The sequence below is a fragment of the Condylura cristata genome, unplaced genomic scaffold, assembly GCF_000260355.1.
Source record: "Condylura cristata isolate star-nosed mole 26May11 unplaced genomic scaffold, ConCri1.0 scaffold00002, whole genome shotgun sequence".
Taxonomy (NCBI): Eukaryota; Metazoa; Chordata; class Mammalia; order Eulipotyphla; family Talpidae; genus Condylura; species Condylura cristata.
The window spans coordinates 75,569,046-75,592,388 of NW_004567103.1; the positions used below are offsets into that span (position 1 = coordinate 75,569,046).

Consider the following 23,343-nt stretch of genomic DNA (forward strand, 5'->3'; position numbering starts at 1 on the left):
ACATTGGTTTACAACACTGTATGTGATGCAGAGGTATAGGACCACACTCTTCAGGTGTGTTATCACACCACACCCACTCCAAGACTCCTGTAATCTTCCACCACAGTCCATTGTGCCTCATCAGCACTTGTGCTCACCCTTACTCCCCCCTCCCTTTCTGTAGCCTCAATTCTAGTTAGATTTCTAGGACTTATTATTGGTTTGTTTTTTTATGACTTGTTTTCTTCTCTATATTCTACATGTGAATGATAACAGCTGATATTTGGATGACCCTGCTTCAGACTACCATAGCCACTTGGTCCTTTGGCTGGTATTATGTGGTGGCTCACTAATAAGTTAGGATAGCTAGGTTGTGATATAGTGACAGATACCCCTCAACATCTTAGTAGTTAGCCACCTCCGAAGGTCTTGCCATGTAAGAGAAAAGATCTTTATGTTTAACCCATTTTGACTGTTAGCTTTTCTTTTGTAGAAAGAAAAGGTGTAATTTTTACTAATATGGTCTTGCTTTTCTTGATTTTTTAAAGGATGTGTTACCCACAGTCTACTAATGTTTTCAGGTTTTCTTAAAAAGGAGTATCAAGAGATTATTCCATGTAATACTCTGTTAAAGGCCCCCAAGTGAATTTCCCATCAACTGCTCCATCCATATATCATAAAATGCTAAAAGTACTTTTTATAGTATTTTCCATCTTCTGTGCTCTTTCTAAATTAAATAACTTTCTAAAATAAATCATTTCATTAAAAATATAAATATGCATTGTGATAAAAAAATATCTTACTTTGTGTGTCTTATTGGAATCAGTGAGCACTCAGAATAGAAACTGTTGGAAATAAAATGAAGGGAGGAGAGACAATGTAATGTGGTTCCTGGAATCTTATAAAAAGCCTTGATGTGAGCTGCAAGGAAACCTCCCTAACCTGAGAATTTTACAGAATGGGGCCGAAGTCTTTGGATTAGATTGGATTGAATTGGATTGGATTGGATTGGATTGGATTGGATTGGATTACCCTTTAGAAAAGAAACTGTACCTGGTTCAACATTAACCTTGACAAATTCGGATTCTGTCATGGGAATAAATGAATGTTTCCACTCGAGATTTCAGCACCTTGAATGTCCAAATTGAAATAGAATAGCAGAAAATTATCTTCATCTTTCTCCTTCCACCTTCTATACCATCCCTATTCTCTCTTTAATTTTTTAAAGATTAAGTGAATGCCTTCAACAAAAAAATCTAATGAGAAAGTCACTTTAAAAGCACCGATTCCTTATTTGTCATTCCCTCCTCTCCTGGAAGGACAACACTTTGCTTTATGACCATGCATTGATCTCTAATATCTTTATTGAGCCTTGTCTCTTCTTTACCTCCTACAGGCAAAGGGTAAGAGTTAGATAATAGTATTAATTTTCCAGACATCTACCCATGTTTTTGAAGTTTGAAAATAGTTTCTCTGTGAGCCCACCACAGGGATAAAATGTCATTAAGGTGTAGATTGCTACAATACATAACAATCATTGTGGTAGAGCTTGACTTAGCAGTGAAAAGAAAGCTCATTTATTTTAGTGGAGTTTCAAAATAATGCAAGTGCCTTACCCAAACAGGGTCATGCCTCCGGGTCCTAGAGGTAAATGGCAGGACTCAGGATGATGAAACACACCCAACTGCTCCCATGTGAGGAAAGTCAGAGCCAGGATAGGTCTGCATGCCACATACACATGAGGTGGAAAGTGGAGCAGGGAGGTCGTTGGGGTTCATAGCCTTCTTATTCATGGACCATTTTTCTGATCAGAAAAACATATGGCCCCTTCCCAGCACATTGCTTTCAAATGTATAAATGACACAGGATTATAAAAGAAACTAATTATATTGAAGTATATTTACTATATTAGAAATATGTATGACCTAGTCATTTGTATACTTTGTTTCTAAAGCATGAAATAATTTAAGGCCTATTTATAGTAGTCCTATAGATAGTATTTTTGAGATATTTTCATCAAATTTAATGTAGCATGAGGATGTACGTGATTTCTGTTGGTAGCAGTCACCAGTTTATACAGCTATAGTTTAACTACAGTTCAGTGTGTGATATTCAAAATTCATTTCTTCTTCCAAGTATACAGATGCCCTATATTCTATCTATAGATTCCTGAGGTCTTATGTTAAGAAGTCCTGAGAATCTGTGTTCTCCATTTCCTAGAACTTGCAAGTCTGGATAAATGAAAGGAAAATTATTGCTGTTATTTTCCTGATGTATATTAGACTTCAGTTAGGTTTTGTCATAATCTTGTGACATGGGCTGATATCATTATTCTACACCAATATAGAAAGATATTTAAAGGCAAGCATATTTCCCAATAAGTTTTGGTATGTGTATATGTGTAGATATACTGCATACATTCAATCCTTGCAGTCACTGGTGAGGGACACAATTAAGATGTATAATGAGCTCTAGTCTGTCTTCACCTATGGCAGATTAGATCTCATCTTTCTTATTTTCTCTGATTGAGAAATGAAATTTAAATGAGTTAATATATGTGACCACAGCCCGTAAATTGTAAATGCGAATGTTAGAGCTGGTTTAGCTTACTTCCATCTGGGACCTCTATCCCCACCACTACCTCAGAGAGGGCTCCTTCACATATTTCCAGTGTAGGCAAGAGCATCTTCCAGTACATGAGTAGGCCTCCTGTGGGAATGAGAAAAGAAATAAATGGGAACAGGAGCTTTAGAAAATGTTTGGATAACTATTTGATATTCTAATTATTTTTTGGTGGAGTATGGACTATTAGCTGAATTCCCTGATATAGGGATGGAACCATCACTGTTTTTTTCTTGACCTTTTGCAGTTAACAGCCAGTAGAGGACTGGATGCAATCCTGGATATGTCATTTCTAGTTCTTTCTGCAAAGCCTCCTGGCCAGGTATAGGAGCCCTATCAGAGATACTGACCATGTCATCTGCTCTGTGCAACTGACTAAGGTCATCAAGTGTACAGTACCTGTTTTACAATAACCTGATATGTGAATCTCTCTGGCAGGAAAGAAAAAGTAGTTTCAAGAAGTACTGTGTACATTTTCCTTAGGATTCTACATTGGTTTTCCTGTGCAACATAGTTTTTAGGGAAAGTAAGTTCAAATTCACCACTGTATGAATGTAATTACCAGGGGATTTCTTAAAGTGTGAGAAATGTAAGGTTTAGCACCTGAAAAATTTTTTATTTCTTGTAACATGCTAAAAAAAAAAAATTGGCACAGCTTGTCCCATTACATAATGATAAAGTAGCATTTGATAGCAGCAGTCTGTGTGATAAAGTGATTATGGCAGCAGTGAGAAAGAATCTAATAAAGGAATTGATCTGCAGATTCCAGTTCTATAAGAGCCAACATCAGTCAACATAAATGTCAATAATGAGATCGTATTGAGAACTGCCTAATTCTTTTAGGTGATTCTGAGCTCTAGTGGCATATTCAAGAAGTAATGTGAAAAGGAATTTAAGACTCTAACAACCACTCCATTAGCCAACACAGGCTATATGGTCCTTCAATAGCACATAATGGTTTCTCTTAAATCCAGGGGATTCAAGAGATACTGTTGTTAAAGGATTTTCATGTTGTCAGAGATGTGGTACATTACCATGTGTATAATATTCTAATAGTCACTGCAGTTAGTAGTTAGTTAGATTTGGGGCTTAGGAGGGAGTAAAGGGAAAAGTTACATGTTTTTTAATGTATGTCTTTGGGAGACTGTGTCTAAACAGACCAGTATCAAAGTAGACTGTAAGTTCTCAGGTATCAGGAGTAGAATTCTGAAGTCTTTGTTTGTCATTTATACACCTTCCTGGATGGTCTTCCCAGCAATTGTACTAAGAACTTCACCTTCCTAAGTTCTATGTCATGTTAGGACTGTGAGTAGCATCAGGACAAATATCAGTGAGTCAACTTCAGGATCAGGAAAACAGGAAGCATAAAGGCTTGTGGTTTGCTAAAAATGTAGAGCAGGGATGTCAGATGGGGAGGCATAATAGGAAGGATGCGAATGTAAGAGTGGTTTAACTTCCTTCCACCTGGGACCTCTATCCCCACTGCTACCTCAGAGAGGGTTCCCTCACATATTTCCAGTGTAGGCAAGAGCATCTTCCAGTACATGAGTAACCCTCCTGTGGGAATGAGAAAAGAAATTATACAGCAACTAAGACTCAGAATTGACAAAACTGACTTTCTGGGAAATATCCCCCCCCCCCTTTCCCCTTGCTGTCTGTATTTGTTCTGCCTCAGGCAATTGTCATACTATTAACACTGTCTGTCATTTAGGGATTGTGTTGCAAATGGTCATCCTCACCTATTTTTTACCAAAAGGTTTTCTTCAGTGGAAGTGATTTCTCATATTAAAGAACTATTTCCAGACTTAGTTTTGGTTTGCAGTATCAGGTATAATTGCTACAGGCCTATAACTAAGGACAGACCGGGGTTTTGGGGGGTGGTGACAGGAAGAAGCCTATTCTGTTATTGAATTTTTTTGTTATAATTCAGAGGTTCATTCTTACCCATTAAGTTTACTAAAGGAATATAACTAGATATTTGTTGATTATGGACTGTTTTTCAGTCTAGTGGCAATAAGATGATGTCATAGCCATGGTCAGTTTCCTGGGAGGTGAACCTTTGTGGTCACACAGGGATTGTGCTTGATGATATTATATCACTACTTTGAAAATTTTATTTCCTTTTCTACAAAGGACTTACTGTAATGGGTCCCACAAATTATGTTATTGAGCATTTCATATGTCCCAACCACCTTAAATCGAATCTTCATCACGACTTTATAAATTCAGGAGCTCCTTCTCTTAAATGCAAATCTTCAATAAGCTCCTATGAGCTAGTTTTGTCATTGCTATCCTTAGAGGAAACTAAGACACAAAAGATGCAGTTACTTGCTCCAAGTCGTCACACAAAGCCAAGATTTTAACTCAAGTCATGTAACCATGACACACTATCCTGCCTTGCTTTTTATAAATGTAGCAGATGAGGAAGTTAGCTAGCTCTGAAGATGAGCCCAGGATATATCCTGAATAGTTCAAAGCTCATTTTGTAGTTACTATCTTTTTTTGTTTAAGATGTGTCAGATAATCAAAGGTTTGGGCCTATTGGATTCCAGTCATTGGAGGTGTTTTGATAATACAGTGAGCATAACCATAGCTTGTGGACCTGACTTCCTCTAACGTACAGTTTGATGGTATGCCCAGCTTGATGATATCTGCTTTCTGAATAAGTGATTCTCAATTATACAGTGGCGTATCAGTGCGCTCAGAGAGAATCTTACTTCATTTTTTTTAAGATTTATTTATTTATTCATAAAGAACCCCACTTCTGTACCCAGGGTACAGGCCGTGCAGGGGTGGTGAGAGGATTCACCAGAGACAGAGTGGGGAGCAAAATAGGCTGACTGACAAAGTAAACTCCTGAGGGGAGCAGCAGGTGGGCCAGGAGAGGTCTGCCATGCCAGGTAGGTCACCTCTGTGGTGGGATCCAACTCGTACCAAAGTGCCGCATTTTGCTTGCTGTGCTATGCTTTAACCTGCTGCACCAGCAGGGAGGGTCCTTACTTCATTACTTTTTAGTCAATAGAAAGGTATTTATAGAAAGAAATTTAGCCACAGCTAAAGCTGCTTGAAGCCCATAGAATTATTAACATGGACCATCTGAGGAGAAATATCGCAGTCTTCAACTCACAGACTAAGAAAAAATATCTGTAAAACTGGCTTCTTACTAACAAGTGTTTAAACAGGCACTTAATTTTACAGTAATAATTACTTCTTGAGAATTTGAATTTCCCCATAGTTGGTAAAATGGATCTATGTGCAGTTTATTTTTCTATAATGTTCATTTCTTGGTAACAGTTATTTATAGATCAATAACCAACTCCTTTGAAAAATAAAAACTCACTTTTGGTATTCTCTGTTGCCTCTGATTTAAAATGAAAGGGAAGCTCTCATTTTCATTAAGAAAGTTTCCATCAAAGCAGTTCCTGAAAATTAATAAATCTTTAGGAATTTGAGAATTATTTTAGGATTATGGTGACTGTATCAGATGAAAATAGAGTGATTATGTTATTTGTATTTATGTACCAAATAGCCATTGTATACTTCACAATTTGGACCATAGGAGATTAAGATTTCTCTTTTCACCTTCTTTCTTTGTGCCTGGTTCACAAATTCACTGTTTACTTATCATGCTTGATTAGGACAAAGTGCTGTGTGCCTGGAAGGTCTGAGCAGAAACAGTAGAAATGTTTCACGTATAGTGGAGGACATGCCTTTTCACTGAATTTTTGTAATATCATATCAATGTAATATTATATCAATGTACTTTTCCCTTGGATGTTACAATTGGGTCTTTATTCATCTTGCTGGAAGATTGGCTAGGGAAATGTAGGGACAATTTTGATTTGAAAATCTGGCATCTGTGTCTGATTTAGCTTTCCACAGCTTCTCCTAAGATGCCTGAAAAAGAATTGTAAAGAATTGAAATTTAAATAAACAATATACTTAGTAAACTAATAGAAAAATAAAAATAAATCCACTTGACTTGATAAATCCTGTGTAATAGCTGAAAACTGCCATTTGCCAAGAAATGATTTAGCTTAGTGAAATGTATTTTATAGTTAATCCTTTAATGTCTGTTTTACATATTACCTTTCCCACTGTTAATATTGAACAATATTGTAAGCTACTAATTTTATGCCCTATATTTCAAATTGCTATTAGGAAGCCACATAAATAGCAATTTTTAACTGCTTGTTTATAATACTGTGAGTCATTTCTTACCATGGCGTAAAGTAACAGTAGATTTGAAAAACTACCATGGGGATAAAGACACAGGGAACTGTGATGCATGTCTGTAGCAACAAAGTCTGTAATGCAAACTCAAGTTATAAGTCTACAATTCTGATAATGCACAATTTAAGTGTCAACCAACAAGAGGTGAGACTATGGGTCTTTCTTGAGCACCCTGGCCCAAATTGCCTTTGCTTACTGTGTCTTCACAAATATTTTTAAAATTAATAAGACTTCAGCACTTGCCCTGTTAGGAACAGAAGCTTGGGCTGTGAAATGTAGAAGAGTGTACATCATAAAAGTCATTGTCCTCCACACTCTGATATATAATAATGGCTCCTACCCAGGTTTCAGCAGGGAAAGGCAATGAGAGTCTATGTCACAGCCTGTTAAGAACCCAGTAGTTATACAATCTTCCCAAGTCTAACTTTCTTTTGTTTTTATCTTTATTTTAATGATGGAAGGAGGCACCCATCTTATAAATAATTCTGAATAATGTTTTTCTGGTTCTCCAAAATGCCAACAATGCATTTTCTCTAGTATTAAGCAACAACCATTTGATCTTAATGTGTCCTCATTGTAATTATGAAACCACAGCAGGATCCAGGTATGGATGTCACTATGTCTATTCAGAAATAGCAATGAGAGGGTAAAGATCTCAGTGGTGCTGGCAGCTCTTTGCACAGTTCCAACATGCATTCTGAGGACCCTAGATTGAAGCCCCCACCACCCTTTCAAGGACAAAACACTGGGAAAGCATAGGAGGTGTGTACGTTAGTGCACATGCACACGTGTGTGTGTGTATGTCTGTGTCTGACCACTGCTTCTACATTCTTCCCAGAATGCATCTAGTCTCTTCTTCCAGAACTTTTCTTTGTTTACAGAGTTAAGGGTACTAGAGACTAATAGCCAAGTTCAGCATTAGAGTAAAAAAAAATGTGGGGTGGGCAAAGGAGTAAGGAAGAACATAGGAAATCCAGCCCTGCAATTTGCTTGCCCCCTATGTGACTCACCTTTTGTTCCTTATTGCTAAAACATCTCTCCCACCATTTCCTTCTTCATTTTGACTCTGTGGTTTTAATGAACTATTTACAGAAAAATCTTACACTCTTTCATCTCTGTGTCTTTGTCTGTGCCCTGCCCAGGAAATCTTTCTGCCTCTCTGTTTTAGCTTCTTCACTTGAGTAATCATTTCTTTTTCATAAAATCTCAACTTAACAGTTGTGTCCAAAGCAAGCTCTCCCAAAACCCCTGCTAAGGTTCTCATAGTGCATGATAGTGGGAACACCTCCTAGCTTGTCCTTCTCTAAGGTCCTTGTTATAGGGACTGTGTTTGCTCATTAGTGTAGCCTGGATAAGACAACCTAATGAATGGGGTGCCACATGGGTAGCCCCAAAGTCTGTGTCCAGGTACAATCTCTCACTGAAAAGTGATTTAATACCTGTTACATCTGAAAACTGGAAATCTTTACAGTTTCTGCCCTGTTAGATGATAAGGATTAAATAAGAAAAACGTCATTAAGCACTAAGTATACCAACTGGAATGCAGTAGGTGCTCTATGAATATTTGCTGGTTTTCTCCTTAGCTTAACTTTTCAATTAGAATATTAGAATATATTAGAATTAGAATATATATATATGTATATATATATATATATATATATTAATTTATTTACTCATTCATACAGAAATGGGGTACAGGCCAGAGATGCAGAGGGTGAGAGGATTCACCAGGGACAGAGTGGGGAGCAGAACAGGCAGATCAATGAACTACACTGCTGAGGGGAGCAGCAGGCAGGTCAGGAGAGGTCTGCCACGCCATGTAGATCTTCTCCAGGGCAAGCGGGATGGAACTCATGCGGAAGTGGCTTAAGCTTCTCAGTGCAGTGCTTTACCCCACTGTGCCACCAGGGAGGGCCTAGAATATATATTTAAAAATTGTGTTTCCTCAGAAACAAAGTAGAACTTTAGAAAGAAATTACTTCACCAGTACCAACAATATTGTCAGTTACATTAATAAGGCAATAATAATAACAAGGAACATAAGTTTTAGAATAAGTGATTGAACTATATTTGGGTTCAGTAAGTGAAGATATCACTTAAAGGATTTTTTTTAATACTATGTAGTTCATTTTGTCTAATTTATATTGCTATTTTAGTTCATTATAACAAACTATCATTAACTAGATTTCATTGTAGAGATAAGAATATGAACTCTGCCACCAGCTATCTGTTATTTAAATACTAATCATATGACCTCAGGTTTTTAATTCTGCATTTCATTTTCTTCACCTGTAAAGTAGGGATAATAATGACTTTTACTATGTTTTGTAATAAGTATCTGAAAGAATACCATGTGTGAAATACATTCTTAATGCTTAAAAATAATATTCAGTAATTGTTTCAGGCTATTAAGAGTTTTTCCCCAATTATAATTACCTATTAAAAAAAGATCTGGACAGGAAGATTCCCAAAACATTTGATGGGATTGATTCATTAAATGTGTTTAGCACTCAGGCAGAAATAAGCAACTCACTTTGAAAAGAGACCAATGAGGCTATGGGTTCTTTCCATTATGGGGAAAGCAGACTGGTAAAAAAGTTTGAACTTAGAAGGAAGGCAGATCTGGGTGAGATCCTGGCTCTGCTGCTTCCTGGAATAAAGTCTTGCAACTTTGTGTACTTTCCCTAGCTTTGATGATCTTCAGTTCTTCACCCTAAAATTAAGAAAATAGTTTTTCTGTATAGTAGCATGAGCATACATAAGGCAAGATTAAGAAAGTGACTGCATTGCCTCCTCCACAGGGCAGGGCTAATTCCTTCCTAACAAATGGTTTGCTGGACTCCAAAAACCAATGATACAATTTTTAATAAGTCTGGTAAAAATAGAAGGTCAACTTGTTTTGTTTTGTTTTTTAGTTTTTTTCCCTAACCCCTTTAGATCTCTGAAATCAGAAAGAAAACTTACCCCCCCCACAAATGGAAAAAGTAAAAGGCTTCAGAAAATCCAAAAGGCTTTTTAAAAAAGAAAGCTTGATTAAAAATGTAAAATGCAGATAATTTTACAAAACAGCAGGGGAAATTGGAAAGCACTTATTAAAGTACCTGTTAAAATAATTAGCGATAAAAATGGAATTTCAAGGTACTTCTGTATCTTTTTATCCTAAAATAGGATCAGGCTGTGTTGAATCATTTCCTCTCTCACATCAGAGTCATGGACAAAGACAAAAGGGAAGCTTCACAGAGTTTTAGGATCAGCAAGCAACCATGAATCATTTTAGAAACTGGCTATCAGGTCTAACTGACCTGTGAAACAAGCCCAAACCCTACATCCTATTCCCCAATATGCTGTCACTTTGTTGTTATATGTTAAATTACTCTGTTTCTCTTTGGTTACTGCTATGTATAAAAAGACCAGAAGATTTGGGAGTTTAGAAGTGAGGGCTAAACTCTTATTACCTGAGCATATGTAGCACTGATTATTAGCTTGTACATATTTAACTGTGTCACTAATCTGACCCCACCTCCATCGCCACCCCATATCAGCTTTACATGATCTCTTTTGCATATTCTGCTTTAACAGCTGTTTTGTTTTTTTCATCTGTGTGTTTGATAACATAGGCTCCGCTAATGAGTTTCCACCAGTCTGTTCATAGCTCATAATCAGGATTCTGTACATAGTAGATACTTCCTAAATGCTTCTTGTTGAACTAATTAGAGTGGAGGCTCCCAAGGGCAAGTTCTGCTATCTGCGTCCTCATCCATCTTCCCAATGGTCTTTAACCTGCAGGACCTCAGGGCACTATTGATGGATTTCAGAAGACAGGACACATTTGAGACATTCTAGTCATCAGTCTAAGTTACAGAGACCCCAAATACACTTCCTATTCACCCAACCAAACACAGCTCCCTTAGGCAGCCACTGGATAATCAGATTGTCATGGTAGCAGGGACCCTTGAAGGAGATTTTGAATATAGTCGTGGAGTAATTGTTTCAAAAGCATTTTATAACCTTAGATCCCTGAGAAGTAAGAAAGAAGATGTCGAAACATGTCATTTGCAGAAGCACCATCTAGAGTGAAGCAGAATGCACTTGGGGCACCTAAAGATTGATATGCAAGGCAAATCTAAAAGTTGTCAGAGAAAATAATAATTGTAGCAAAGACTGTTGTAGAGGGCTAAAAAAAATTAGCCATAAAAGTTTCAGACTCTGAAGAGAGATCAAATCTTGATGGACATATTTTTTAAAGGGCCTCTAGGAGAACATTCAAAAGGCATACTTTGTCACATCAGCATGATAGAGGAATGCAGATATTATGTTTTATCCTTGTATCCCAAAATAGTAATAAAGGCATAATTAATTAAACGTCAGCCTTTTACCCGTCAAGATTTTGTCCTAGGCTCAAATTTGTGTGAATCTCAGAAATGACCACATAATACTCAGTTATATAATAGGTAGTTACATAATGATCAGTTTTATAATAAATTCTTAATGGAACAGAATGAAACCTACGAAATGTGAACCAAGGGTCTGCTACAATATACCTTGATGGGATTTAGAAAGGCTGATAAAAAAAAAAAAAAGACAGATTTCTGAGTATAGTGAAAGCATTGTAAGTCTCAGGTACAATGAGGTCAAATTTAATGGGTAATGGATGATCATTTGGTAGAGTAAGCTTCCAAAGAGAACTTACCTGCCTCAGACTCCTCCATTTCCTTGAACTTTTTCTCAGAAACTTTCATATACCTCTAAAAATTGCCTAATTTACAACTACCAGATGTAAAAAGACTTATTCACCTGGTTTTGTCTAATCCAGGACCATATTTAGAACAATTCTCTTAAACACATACCAGTTCTACTCCTGTAACAGAGGATACCTAGGAAAGTGAGATCAAATATTGATGAACATAGACAATATTAAGATACTCAGAGGATGTCATGATTCTAACCTTTCCTACTTATGGTGAGATTGCTAAAACAGGCCTCCCTGATGGCACAGGGGGTTGGGTCTCAGCACTATGAGGCTGTCCGCAGCCACTGCAACAGAAGTTTGATCCCCGGCCAAGGAGCTGACCCACATGCTGCTCAGCAGTGTATTTCAGTCAATACCAGTCTTCTCTGATAGATCCTCTCACCCCCTGCACCATTGACTTAGATAATGGAAAATGTACTCTCTAATGAGTGAAGTGTCTAGTGAATCAAATTCAAGGGAAATATGGGCGATAGTGAATGTTTGACACCACATCATATAGCAATAATGAAGTTTTCACTTCATCAATAAAAGGAATTCACAGGAATTCAAGAGATATAGACATAGAAGCCATTCACCTCAACTGAGAGATGTTTTCCGCAAAAAGGAAAAACCAGGATAGGGTAGAATTCATGCTATCTGGGCTGAAGTATCTACCAAGGCTAAATAAATCCAGAGGATTGAAGCAGACTCGATTAAAAACACTAATTCACATCTGCCTTCTGTTGTTGAACCTAAATTACTCATGTTAGGTAGAGTTCATTAGTCAGATATATGCTATAACTACTCTCATTAATTCTCATCTATTCGAATATTTAACTTTTAACAGAGGGAAGAAAAAATGATATACATGATTATGGTGTTAGGTTTTTCTTTTGCCAAATCTGAATGAGGAAAAGGGAGTGATAGCTAAACAATCTCACTTGTATGTTCTTTGCATCTTAAGCTGATGTGATGCTTAATATGCTTAGTAACTTCTGAAATCTTGACAAGTAAAAATTCACACTTTCCTTTTCAAAGTTTAGAAAGAACATCAGTATATGCAGAAACTTTTCTCCATGCCGTTTTACTTTATCCTGCATGTTTTTTCATGCTACCCAAATTTTTCAGGTGAATATCTGCTTTGTCACCTCACCTGGTGCCATAAGTAAGATCTCAGTGTCTTTCTGGCCTCTGCAACCACTATTTTAAAACTAAGATATCAATGTGGTACTGAGCATAACCCAAAGGCAGTCTACACTGGACGTCAGCCAACATGCAGCTCTGTGAGTGAGGAGAGAAACAGAGTAGAAAAACCAGACCGCAGGCCTAGCTCTGAAGGCCCCAGCACACCTGGTTTGGTCTCACTGCAGTGTTGACTGCAGAGCTGCCAAACCTATTACTACTCCTCTGAAGGGGCCACTACACCTTCATCCCCCACCCTGACAAGGATAGGCAGTCTTGAGTGGTCTGTCCAGGAGGATGTTTCTCTGCTCCAAATTATGGATATAGAACTATGCAGAGAACACAGAGCTGACTGACTGAGGGTAAGATCAGCCAGCAAATATTACTGATCCAGAGTGTGCTTCGGACACCACTGTCAGGTCCCCATAGTGAACCTAGTCTGTGGTGTAATGTGCAGATTGCTGTGTACTTCATCTCATCACACAAAACTTCCTAGACCTGATCCTACACAGTGATAGAAAGTAGACTTCTCCCCTATGAACCTGAAAATCCTCAGTTTGGAAAGTCACCTGGGTCTGCTGATACAACCATTATATATGTGTGAATGTGTGTGTGCATATATATAATTAATGCATGTATGTGTTTATATGTGTATATGCATTATATATAAACACAAAAGGTGTGTCTGTGTGTATATATACTTATATATACACATATGGCTGTCCTGCATGCTAGAGTACTATCTGAGGGCAGGATTGGGGGGAGGGCAGTGGGGGGTATTGAGGGAGAGGCAGGGAGGTAATATCCATCAGATTAATATTAGTCATTATAACAAGCCAGTCCATGGAATGACAGCTCAAATCCATTGTAAGTTTCTTTCTTTCTTTCTCATGGAAAGTCCAAGAGAAGTATGTCTGATTCCATGGTGGCTCTCCTCCAGTTGACAGTTCAGGAACTCAACTCCTTCTACTTGGTGGCTCCATTTTCATACATGGCCTCTGAGATTATGAGCTGAATTGGCTGCAGCAAGCTGGTGAAAGAGGAAAGAGCATGGAAAACCTCACGAAGGAGAGATTCCTAAGCCTAGACAGATATGTGACCTCCACTCACATTCCACAGACTGGAAGTCACTATGTCACATGACTGCATTTAACTATAAAGGAGGTAGGAAAATACAGTCAGCTGCGTGCCCAGAAAGAAGAGGGAACAGGTCCAGTGATACCTAGCCAGCCCTTGCCACAGGGACAGAGCAGAAACATAGGGCCAGGCTTTATATTCTCATAGAACTGATCTTGTTAGGAAAACAGACCCTATACACAACAGCAATTAAGTGATGTGTACTCCAGAGAGAGGGCCAAAATGGGGAATGATGTATTCTGGGTGGGGCATTCACTGTGGTCTGGAGATGACCAATTTACAGAAAGGACTTAGTGCAGTTCTGAATAGTGAGTAATTTCTAGATAGATGGGTAAGAGCAGAGAGTATGCTGTGTAGAGATAGACAAAAACATCAGCTAGAAAACAGAGTACCCATTCCAGAGACAATGAACCCAATCTCACAGAAGAAAGATTTTACTTTCCAGGGAAGCATTTCAATGAAAAGATCTCATTGACCTCCAATTGGGAGAATTGTGAGGTAACATTGTCAATTTCTATGATCAAGTGGAACCTCAGCTGCAGAGATAATGTAAGAGAAGATAAGAGGTACATTTCAAACCTATACTGAATGATCTTGCTACCTCTCATGTCTAAATCATAAAACAATATAGCAAACCCCAGGCTTTATCTGATTTTCAAGTTACAGATTTCAAGTCAAAAGTATTCCAATGACACTAACATTAAACATGAAGCATGGGTGATTATGTGATAGTGAATCCCACTTTAACTAAGCGAGTGGACTTTTAAAAGGCCATAGTATGTTCCTATCAGACCTTGCTGACAAGAACTCCTATTGAATTTTCCATGTGCACATTCTAATTACTTTTTGCTTTGATCTGAATTAAGCCTAGATAACAGATAAGCAAGGAAGTTTGAAAAATAAAGAATTATCATTTTCTTCCTCTCTCTGCACAATATGCTTAATATTACATACATACATAGAAGTGTGAAAATATAAGCTTTTCAACAAAATGCTTATTAAAAGTATAACATCTGTGGACTTATAAACTTTTGAGGTAAATTAAGGGAAATTGTGCAAAAGAATGCTTTACCTACTACTTTCTTGCCACAGCCTTACCACAAGGCTTATTATCCTTGTGGTAAGGATAATATCTTATTATCCCCCAAGTCAATTTTTACCTGCCTTACATATATGGAAACCATAATAACAAACAGTTTATTTGCACCTTAGCATTTAAGAAATTTCCTACAACCAACTCTCAACTATGACAATTAATTCCATTAACTGGAATTTTAGTGTATTATCTTATTTGTTGTCCTTTATAACTATGATTATATCTTGCCCTGACTGTAAAATAAGTTAGGTAGCCACTTCTGTCCCTCTGTAACACATGATGAATCTGAGACCTAGGTATTCAATTATATTCCCAAGAGCTGGTACAACCTGTGCCTTAGCGAGGTCTAGAACTCATATATCCTTACTGTAAGACCTGAAAACTCTCCCACACATCCTTACTAAGTTCATTGGTGGTAACTAACCACTTTGGTGAAAAAAAAATCAAATATAACATCATTTAAGAGAACTACTTTTACATACACCTACTAAAGCAGGAAGCAGAAGGATGACATCACATCCCTGATAAGGAGTGAAGTATAACCATGAACCAAATAAGAATCAAATACCTGATTTATAAGAGCTCTTCTGCAAAATCACATGACATACTACTAAAAATCATCATTTCTTTTGTTGAATGTCATTTCTCATAGCTCCTTAGACTGCTTGCATATTGACAAATGTATTCTTAGCTCAGAATATTCTAGTTCTTTGGCACTCTCTAAATCTCTAAAACCTACATATGGATGGGAAAAACATAAAGATATCTTTCTAGGCTACAAGAAACATCAGTTGAGAGCTTACAGAGTGTTACCACTGAGATATGTCATAGGGATTTAATGATCTCTACTGTCAGGAAACTGAAAGTGTAAGGATTACAAAAATTGTGCAGAAACAATATCTGGCTTCTAGCTGCTATTGTTGTCTTGGTTTGTTTGGAGAAATTAGAATTTTAAAAATAACAGGCTACTAGTTTAGGATTCATTCCCCTTTTTGTGAAAGTGTCCCCACAAACATGGATCGAGAAAAGTAAATGTATAAGTTTGAGACAAATAGTGATTTGAGATTCCATCACTGAAGAAGCGAATTGATACAACACAGAAGCAAGCCTTCACTCCTGGGACAGACCTGCCTCAGTTCTCCCCCTTAAATTGATACTGAATAGGTTTGTTGAGTGATCAACTGAGTACAAGGAGTTCTCTTCCAAGTTTAGGGAACCCAAATAGGGACCAGAGTGAATTTGACTCATTGCATGCAGTGTGTGGTCCCTCCTAACAATATGGCAGAGCTGGGCTATAGTAACAGTGAGGTCATCCCACCCATGAAGATGATCCTAACATTAATCAGTGGCAGAGAATCTCAGATGTTTTCAGATCAGCATTAGTATGCAGCAAAGCCTTCCAGGAGGGGAAGGAGCAGAAAAACTTTCCAGAGGTGAGAGAAGCATGTTTAGCCACATTATTTACTTACTTGATTTGATTGTTCAGTATTTGAAATCATAAAAGTTGTACCCAAGACAAACCAAGCTACAAGTACCATTTTAAATGTCATCAGTGTAGCAGAAACATTTTACATAAATCACAACTTTTATTGTATCTGCAATTAAAACAGTTCAAATTTAATGTCCACAGAAAAGCCTTACTAATTAATATAAAGATTAATATAGTGAAATGCCCCTGGTTTAGCAGGCCTCCCAAGAAAAACTGAAGAATTGAGTATATAATCTAATAGCATGTGAATATTAATGCACAAAATCCTCTAAGTCCCCAGGTCCCTGATGCAATTATTTTCTACTCACATTAATTGTTCCTAACAGATGACATTAATGACTTTGAGTTAAAATGTGTCCAAGAGAAGGTTTCACAAGATCAGTGGTGTTTAAAACTAAGGTCACTTTTGTAATTATTCACTCAGATTTTAACCACTGTTCATAAGGTTGATGTGGTTATTGTTCTTTAATGTGAATATCAAAAGTTAGTTTTAATGTAGTCAGTAGTTATTCTGATATATTCACACTTTTTCTAGTATTTACTGTTTCCTGTTATTTCCTAACACAGGCTGAAAGATCATAAAAATGCAATAATTACTTATAAACTGTAGTTTGCACATGTATATATGGAACGCTATTAAGTTAGAATTAACTTTCTCAAGTTATGGTGAGTACTATCTAACCTAGAAATATGAACTCTTTTGACATTTAGTTATCCAAGTCAGGATTTTGAAACAATTAAATCTTTATTATTCAGTGTTTCCATTTACTTTTATCTAGAAACTTCACTCCCGCATCTTAAATCTTTCATCCGGAGATTTGCTTTCAGAGGTGGAAAGAAGTCAAAGTCTCATGCAGCCACACACTGATGTTGAGATGCATGTGAGTTTTCCTGTTGTCTTCAAAACACTTGTTTAAGTTGTTACTTTCCTTCCATCAAATTTGATATCACAAGTGAACCATAAAGTGCATCCTTGAAGCATTGTCAGGAAGGTAAAAATACTTTCCTTTCTTGTGTTTCCTGAAATTCAATATCATGTCTTCCAGCTGATAAAGCAAGCAGAAAGTGTCACCCTCAGCAAAAATATCATAAATCTTGACTTTGTCCCCAAGATACATTTTTGGGTATTGACTACATCTCAGAATCTCTGAGAAATGGTCAAGGAGCTTTTTATTAAAACCCATGTTCCTTATTATTCATCCTACTTTTATGATGTATTATGTATGAATTTTAAAAAATTCATGGACTGTGCATTTTTTTCCCTTTAGCTTGGGTGAGCTTTTTGCTTATTTGGCAAAACTTCTACCAACATGGCTTTTAATTTTCATTGACTTAAAAAGTTACTTGAAAACATAAGAGCTAAATAAATATATAAAAAGATTGTTAAGCTTAAAACAATGGCAGATGAACATCTGTGGATTTACTTTTAATTTTACTGTATAATTGTATCAGAGTAAATAGAATAGTCTATATCAAAGGTAAATACTCTAAAGTTAAATTGGAATTAAATTTTAGTGGAAATGCTGGCACTATAGACATTCATAAAAACCTTTGTGGCATCTAATCTATAATATGGCCTAAAGGTCAGGAATTTTTTTAAATGAGAAGTTTTCATCTAAGAAGAAGACTTTGTCCTCATTCTTTATCACTGTATTTTTTTTAAATAAAATTGTGGATTTTTGGATTTGATATCTCACAGTAAGAATGTTAAAGTGTATGTTATTCCAGTGACAATCCAAACTATATAATGAGAAAAAAATACATGTTGGATAGTATAAACGGTGTGTTTTTCTAACTATGTCAATATAAGTTAAAATGACATTGCACTGAAAACCAAAATACAATTTTGGCAAAAAAGGATTTTAATGAGAGTCATTATTACTAATTACAGTTCTTCTCAGTAGGATTCTGGGTGGTTTGTAAATGTCCCCGAGTTCTTAGGGCATTGTCAGAAGCCTTCTTTGGTGCCATAGTGAACAGGACCTGAGCTAGGTATCAGAGTTAGCTTTGTGTATTATACTTCTTAACAGTTCATCATTTGCTGGAGGCTTATACATAGGGGCTGTGTTAGCTACAACACCAGAGGCAACATAGAAACATCTTCGTACTTCAGTTTCACCCTCTGGGGGGGGAAAAATAGTGCAGTGATGTTACTTTTCTATTTCTGAGAGTTGTGGTAAGATTAAAATGAGATTCTACATGAAATATGAGTAACATAGTACCCACTCAGTATTGGGGCAATATGAAGAACTCTGTTGCTTTAGCTGTCTTCTGCCCTTCTTAACTATGTGGCACCATACCACAACCACAGAGAAGCTTGCAAAGAATGTTTAATGAGTCCAATGAGAAAAAAATACTTCATATTGCTAGATATCTACCCAGAAGGCCAAGACATGTATTCTTTTGGTATCAAGAAACATAACTTTTGAGAACATATCTTGGCTAGAATGATAACTGAGAGGGTTGACTTCTGCTGTCTCTTTCCAAAAACTCACATTAATAATCCCTCAAAACAAAGTGTGCTCACATGGATTTTGCTTGGTGCAGTCCCTATGTGTAATCGTCCAGCCAATAATGGACTGTCAAAAAGTATACTACACAGTCCCTTAGGGAAAGTGGAAACTTAAGTTTTCAGTGAAATGTTAAGACAAATGTACATTAAAAAAAAAAATGTCGGCCCTCCCTGGTAGCGCAGCGGGTTAAAGCACAACACTGAGAAGTTAAAGCCACTTCCGCATGAGTTCGATTCCCGCCTGTCCCGGAGGTGACCACATGGCGAGGCAGACCTTCCTGACCCGCCCGCTGCTCCTCTCAGCAGTGTACTTCGTAGATCTGCCTGTTCTGCTCCCCACTCTGTCTCTGGTGAAGCCTCTCACCACCCCTGAGCCTCTGGCCTGTACCCCAGTTCTGTATGAACAAATAAATAAATCTTTTAAAAAAAAATGTCAATAATAGCCACATTACCTCGAGATGACAGGGTTTGCCCTATCTTCACAATGTTCTTGTATGGTAGGTGCTTTCATTATTTCCATTTACAAAGAGGCTGAGGCATAGAGGAGTTAAGCAGTTTTCCTTAGGTCAAAGAGTTTGTAACTGAAACATCTAGGATTCAAAGCTAATAAATGATCTTGATGATCATGTTTTAAACCACAAAACTGAGGTAGATTCACTGGTATAGATAATCCTATGTGATACCCATGTGTTGATGAAGGGGTCTCCAGGACAAAGGGGTGGATGTCACAGTGTGGTATCAGAGATTCTGGCTCCCTAATTCAAACCAAGCATTAATCATCCAAGGTGTGGGGGAAAGATGGGAGAATTTCCCAGTAGGGAGGATTGGATCACCATCCCCTTCATTTTACTCTGCAGAGCCAGGTCAGGTGGCATAACAGCCACCAGGTCACCACACAAGAGGACATCTTCTCTCACAGCTTCTCCAACAGCCTTCCTATGCAAAGCACAATTCTTGCACCAGCATTTTGCAAACTCCCTGAATTTGTTAAAAAGATTGCTTCTCAGTTCCCACCTTATAATTACTAAATTAGAGACTGCATTTAACACAATCCATGTGATTCACGTGTACATTAAAGTGTGAAAACCTGCTTCCAGTGACAGTGATGAGCCTGCCCCCGTACCCTGGTTTGCTGCCCCCATACACTGGCAAATCAAAATTCCAGTATAGGGGAGTGGCAACTGTTCCTTCCTTCTGCTCATCTTCTGAATTCCAGTTTCCTGTTATTTAATTCCAACATCTATATTCATGGGTGACAACTGGGGGAGTGTGTTTATATTTAAAATAGCCAGAGAAATAAACCAAGTCATAAAAATAGGTATGGTTTTGATAGATATAGCAGAAAGGGATGGGTGCAAAAGACAGAATTCTCATCCCTTGGGAAAGGCAGAATATAAGCCCTAACCAAAAGGTGTGCAGTGTAAAAGGATCACTGGAAAAGTTTAGCCTGGATGCCCTCTCAGGACACAGATACACCCTCTCTCTGGAGAGTAAAAGTATTTATCAGAAATGATGAACAGCTATATAGAGACCAGAGACATTTTGTGGGGTGGAGTGGGATCAAAAAAATGCACTGGACTATGGTGATGACACATGGGTGATTCGGTGATGGGAAGCCCAAGGGATTGCAAATGAGATGGAAAAATGCACAAAATGATGTAAAAATAAACTAATATATATATATATATATACTTTAAAAGTATTTATCAGAAAAGAAATCATCTTAAAGACCACCCCCTGCTTACTCAAGCAACAAAATATAAGAGAACAGGGTGGAGAAAATGAAATGCACACAAGTGGAAGTAGAGCTGTTTGTGATGTTGAATGTTTAAGATACAATCCATATGTGTGCAACAATTGGAGCAGATGCCAGGCACCTAGGGTGGGCGGCATCAGTGCTTGTAGGCAGCTGTTCAGAGACAAATATGAAGTTCCCTAAACTCAGGCAATTGACAAGTTTACAAATCAATAAATATTGCAGAAAGCTGGATTTTAAGACCTTTTTGTTTGTTTCGTGTTATTGACACCAAATTTCAGGGGGACAAGGAGGAAATAGTGTAATAAAATTTCTTGGCATTTTTAGATCACTATTATGCTGCAGAAACTGAAGTATCTACAGCAAGGCATTTGCCTGATATTGAAACTAACATTAGTAAGTGTTAGGGATATTGATTAGAAAGCAAATTAAACATGCCCTCCGTTATGTATGTGGGGCTTACCATGTACCACAAGTACTCCCAGAATAGCATTACCCCCTTTCCTCCAGCTGGTGTTTAGTCACCATCACCTGGAGTTGCATTTGGAGAACAATGATAACTACTCAGGTACTAACAGCACCTTGAAGTGTCAGTGAATTGCATAGCTAAGAGGCTGTGCTATTCTGCAAGTGACATAAAGACAGATGGGTCTATATCAAAGAGTTTCTGAAACAGAGCTTTATAGAGATAGGAGACTAGCAGGAAATGTTAATGGAGAGATTGCATTCTAGTGGTAGGGAGGCTAAATTAATTTAGCCTGTCCAGTTTGTAGAGCTTCATCTGTTACACTAGGGCCTATGATGTGGCTGTCAAGATGTGTGGGAATGTTTACAACTATATCACATGCCTTTCACAGACCCTTTAGAATTCTACCTGCGTTTTCTATGTGAGACCCAAATCTATCTGATGTTAGAGTCTTTGTAGTTTTGACAATCAACTAATAAGAAAAGTCTATTTTCTTTGAGAGCAGAAACTCATAGTTCTTGAGTAGAGTGTTCTGTTGTACATGGCTTCCTGGATATTTGATTTCTGACTTAGAATGATGTCATCAGAACCCTACAGAATCAGAAGAGTGATGTTGTAGAGCTGCCCCACAGATGAGAACATTAAGTTCCATGGCAGTTAAATGCTTCTTTTGCTCCAGATCTCAGAGCAAGTGCCAGGTATATCCCGTGATACAGGTCACCAGATTCTCAGCCCCATGTTTATGTTCTTACATCCAAAGATGCTACTCTGTCTTCATCCATTTGTAGCTTTAGAGTCATTTTGATGTTGATCTAATCCTTTAACCAGCTCAACTGGTAAAATGAGAAATTACCATTGTAATACTGATACATCCGCTTGATGATGGAGGTAGCTTGTAATAACTAAGCACCTATGTAGCCAACTACTGAGCCATATGCATTTAGAATCTCACTTGATCCTTGTAGTCACCCCATAGGTAGACATATTACCGTAATACCCTTTTAAAATTGAAAATGTAGCCCCAGAAATTAAATAATATTCCCTAGTTAGTAAGAAGTAGCACAAAGATTTGAACCCTAGTCTGTCTGAATCCGGTATGTGTGCTTCTCATCACAGCATTCTGTGCCTCACTGTGAGGTAGAGTTGATATTTACTCTCCCATAATCAGAGTCTTAGCTCAGCGCTGTCCTGCCTTTTCAGGAATGCCAGCTGAATGCCAAATCAGGAGCCCCTGCTTTGAAATGCCCTGGCTTGGGGGTTTTCATTCCTGGTCATCTCTATCCTCGAAATAGCTGCAGCAGCAGTGAACTGTCTCTTTCAAGCACCTGCAGCGAGTACTCCAGTGGCTCCTCGTACACGTGGCATGATGGGAAGAGCCTCAGGAAAAGGGTAAGGCCTCTTTTGAAGGCATTTCAGCATCAGAGTGAGCCAGAAAATCATCCTCTTCTATTAGGAAGGTAAATGGTGAGAAAGAACACTAGGAAAGAGATGACCACTTACTAATTACCTACGTGTGTACTCTAGCTAGAGAGATGTTAGTCTCTCCAGTATATAAAAGAGGAAATCAGCTCAAAAAGGTTACTAGTTAGGAGTCACCCCAACAAGTGAGGAGAAGAATGAGTTGACCCAAATGACTTGAACATCAGGGGAGGTTGTCTGGGAAAAGAAAACATATTCCTCCTATGCTTTGGAAGATCCCACCAACTTCCCAGATTGATACCAAACTGTGTCCTGGAACCCCAAACTAGTGGAACTGACCATGCTTCACACCAAGTCAGATATTTCCAATTATTGTCATGGACATCCTTTGCTACTGTGATGCTCAGAGAGACTTGCTAATGTCCCCTGCAAATGAAAGTAAGCAAGGCCATGTGCCAAACTATTCTAGACCAAGCATCCCATGAAAACTCCAGGGAATGCTTTTTTTTCTAGAGAAAAAGGAGGATTGTAGAATATCTCAAAACAAATCACTAAAGTTTTAGAGGTATCATTAGCTTTGTCAGAATTTACTTCTCAGAAATAAATTTTCAGAGCAATGGCATATTGCTCTCCTGATCAAAGCTATGACCTAATAAAACACTAATTGACTCTAAATTGGAGAGCAGCCTAATACAGAGAGAAACACTACAGTGGATGAGAGGC

General features: G+C 37.7%; 1 protein-coding gene across 1 annotated transcript in view; it reads left to right on the forward strand.

The window, feature by feature from the left end:
- NCKAP5 (NCK-associated protein 5) overlaps positions 1–23,343 on the forward strand; it is a 731,767-nt gene that overhangs the window by 652,205 nt on the left and 56,219 nt on the right. The window contains exons 10-11 of the mRNA XM_004674888.2: positions 17,247–17,348; positions 22,402–22,590. Of these exons, the coding sequence (XP_004674945.1) occupies positions 17,247–17,348; positions 22,402–22,590 (291 nt within the window). The remainder of the gene's footprint in view (positions 1–17,246; positions 17,349–22,401; positions 22,591–23,343) is intronic.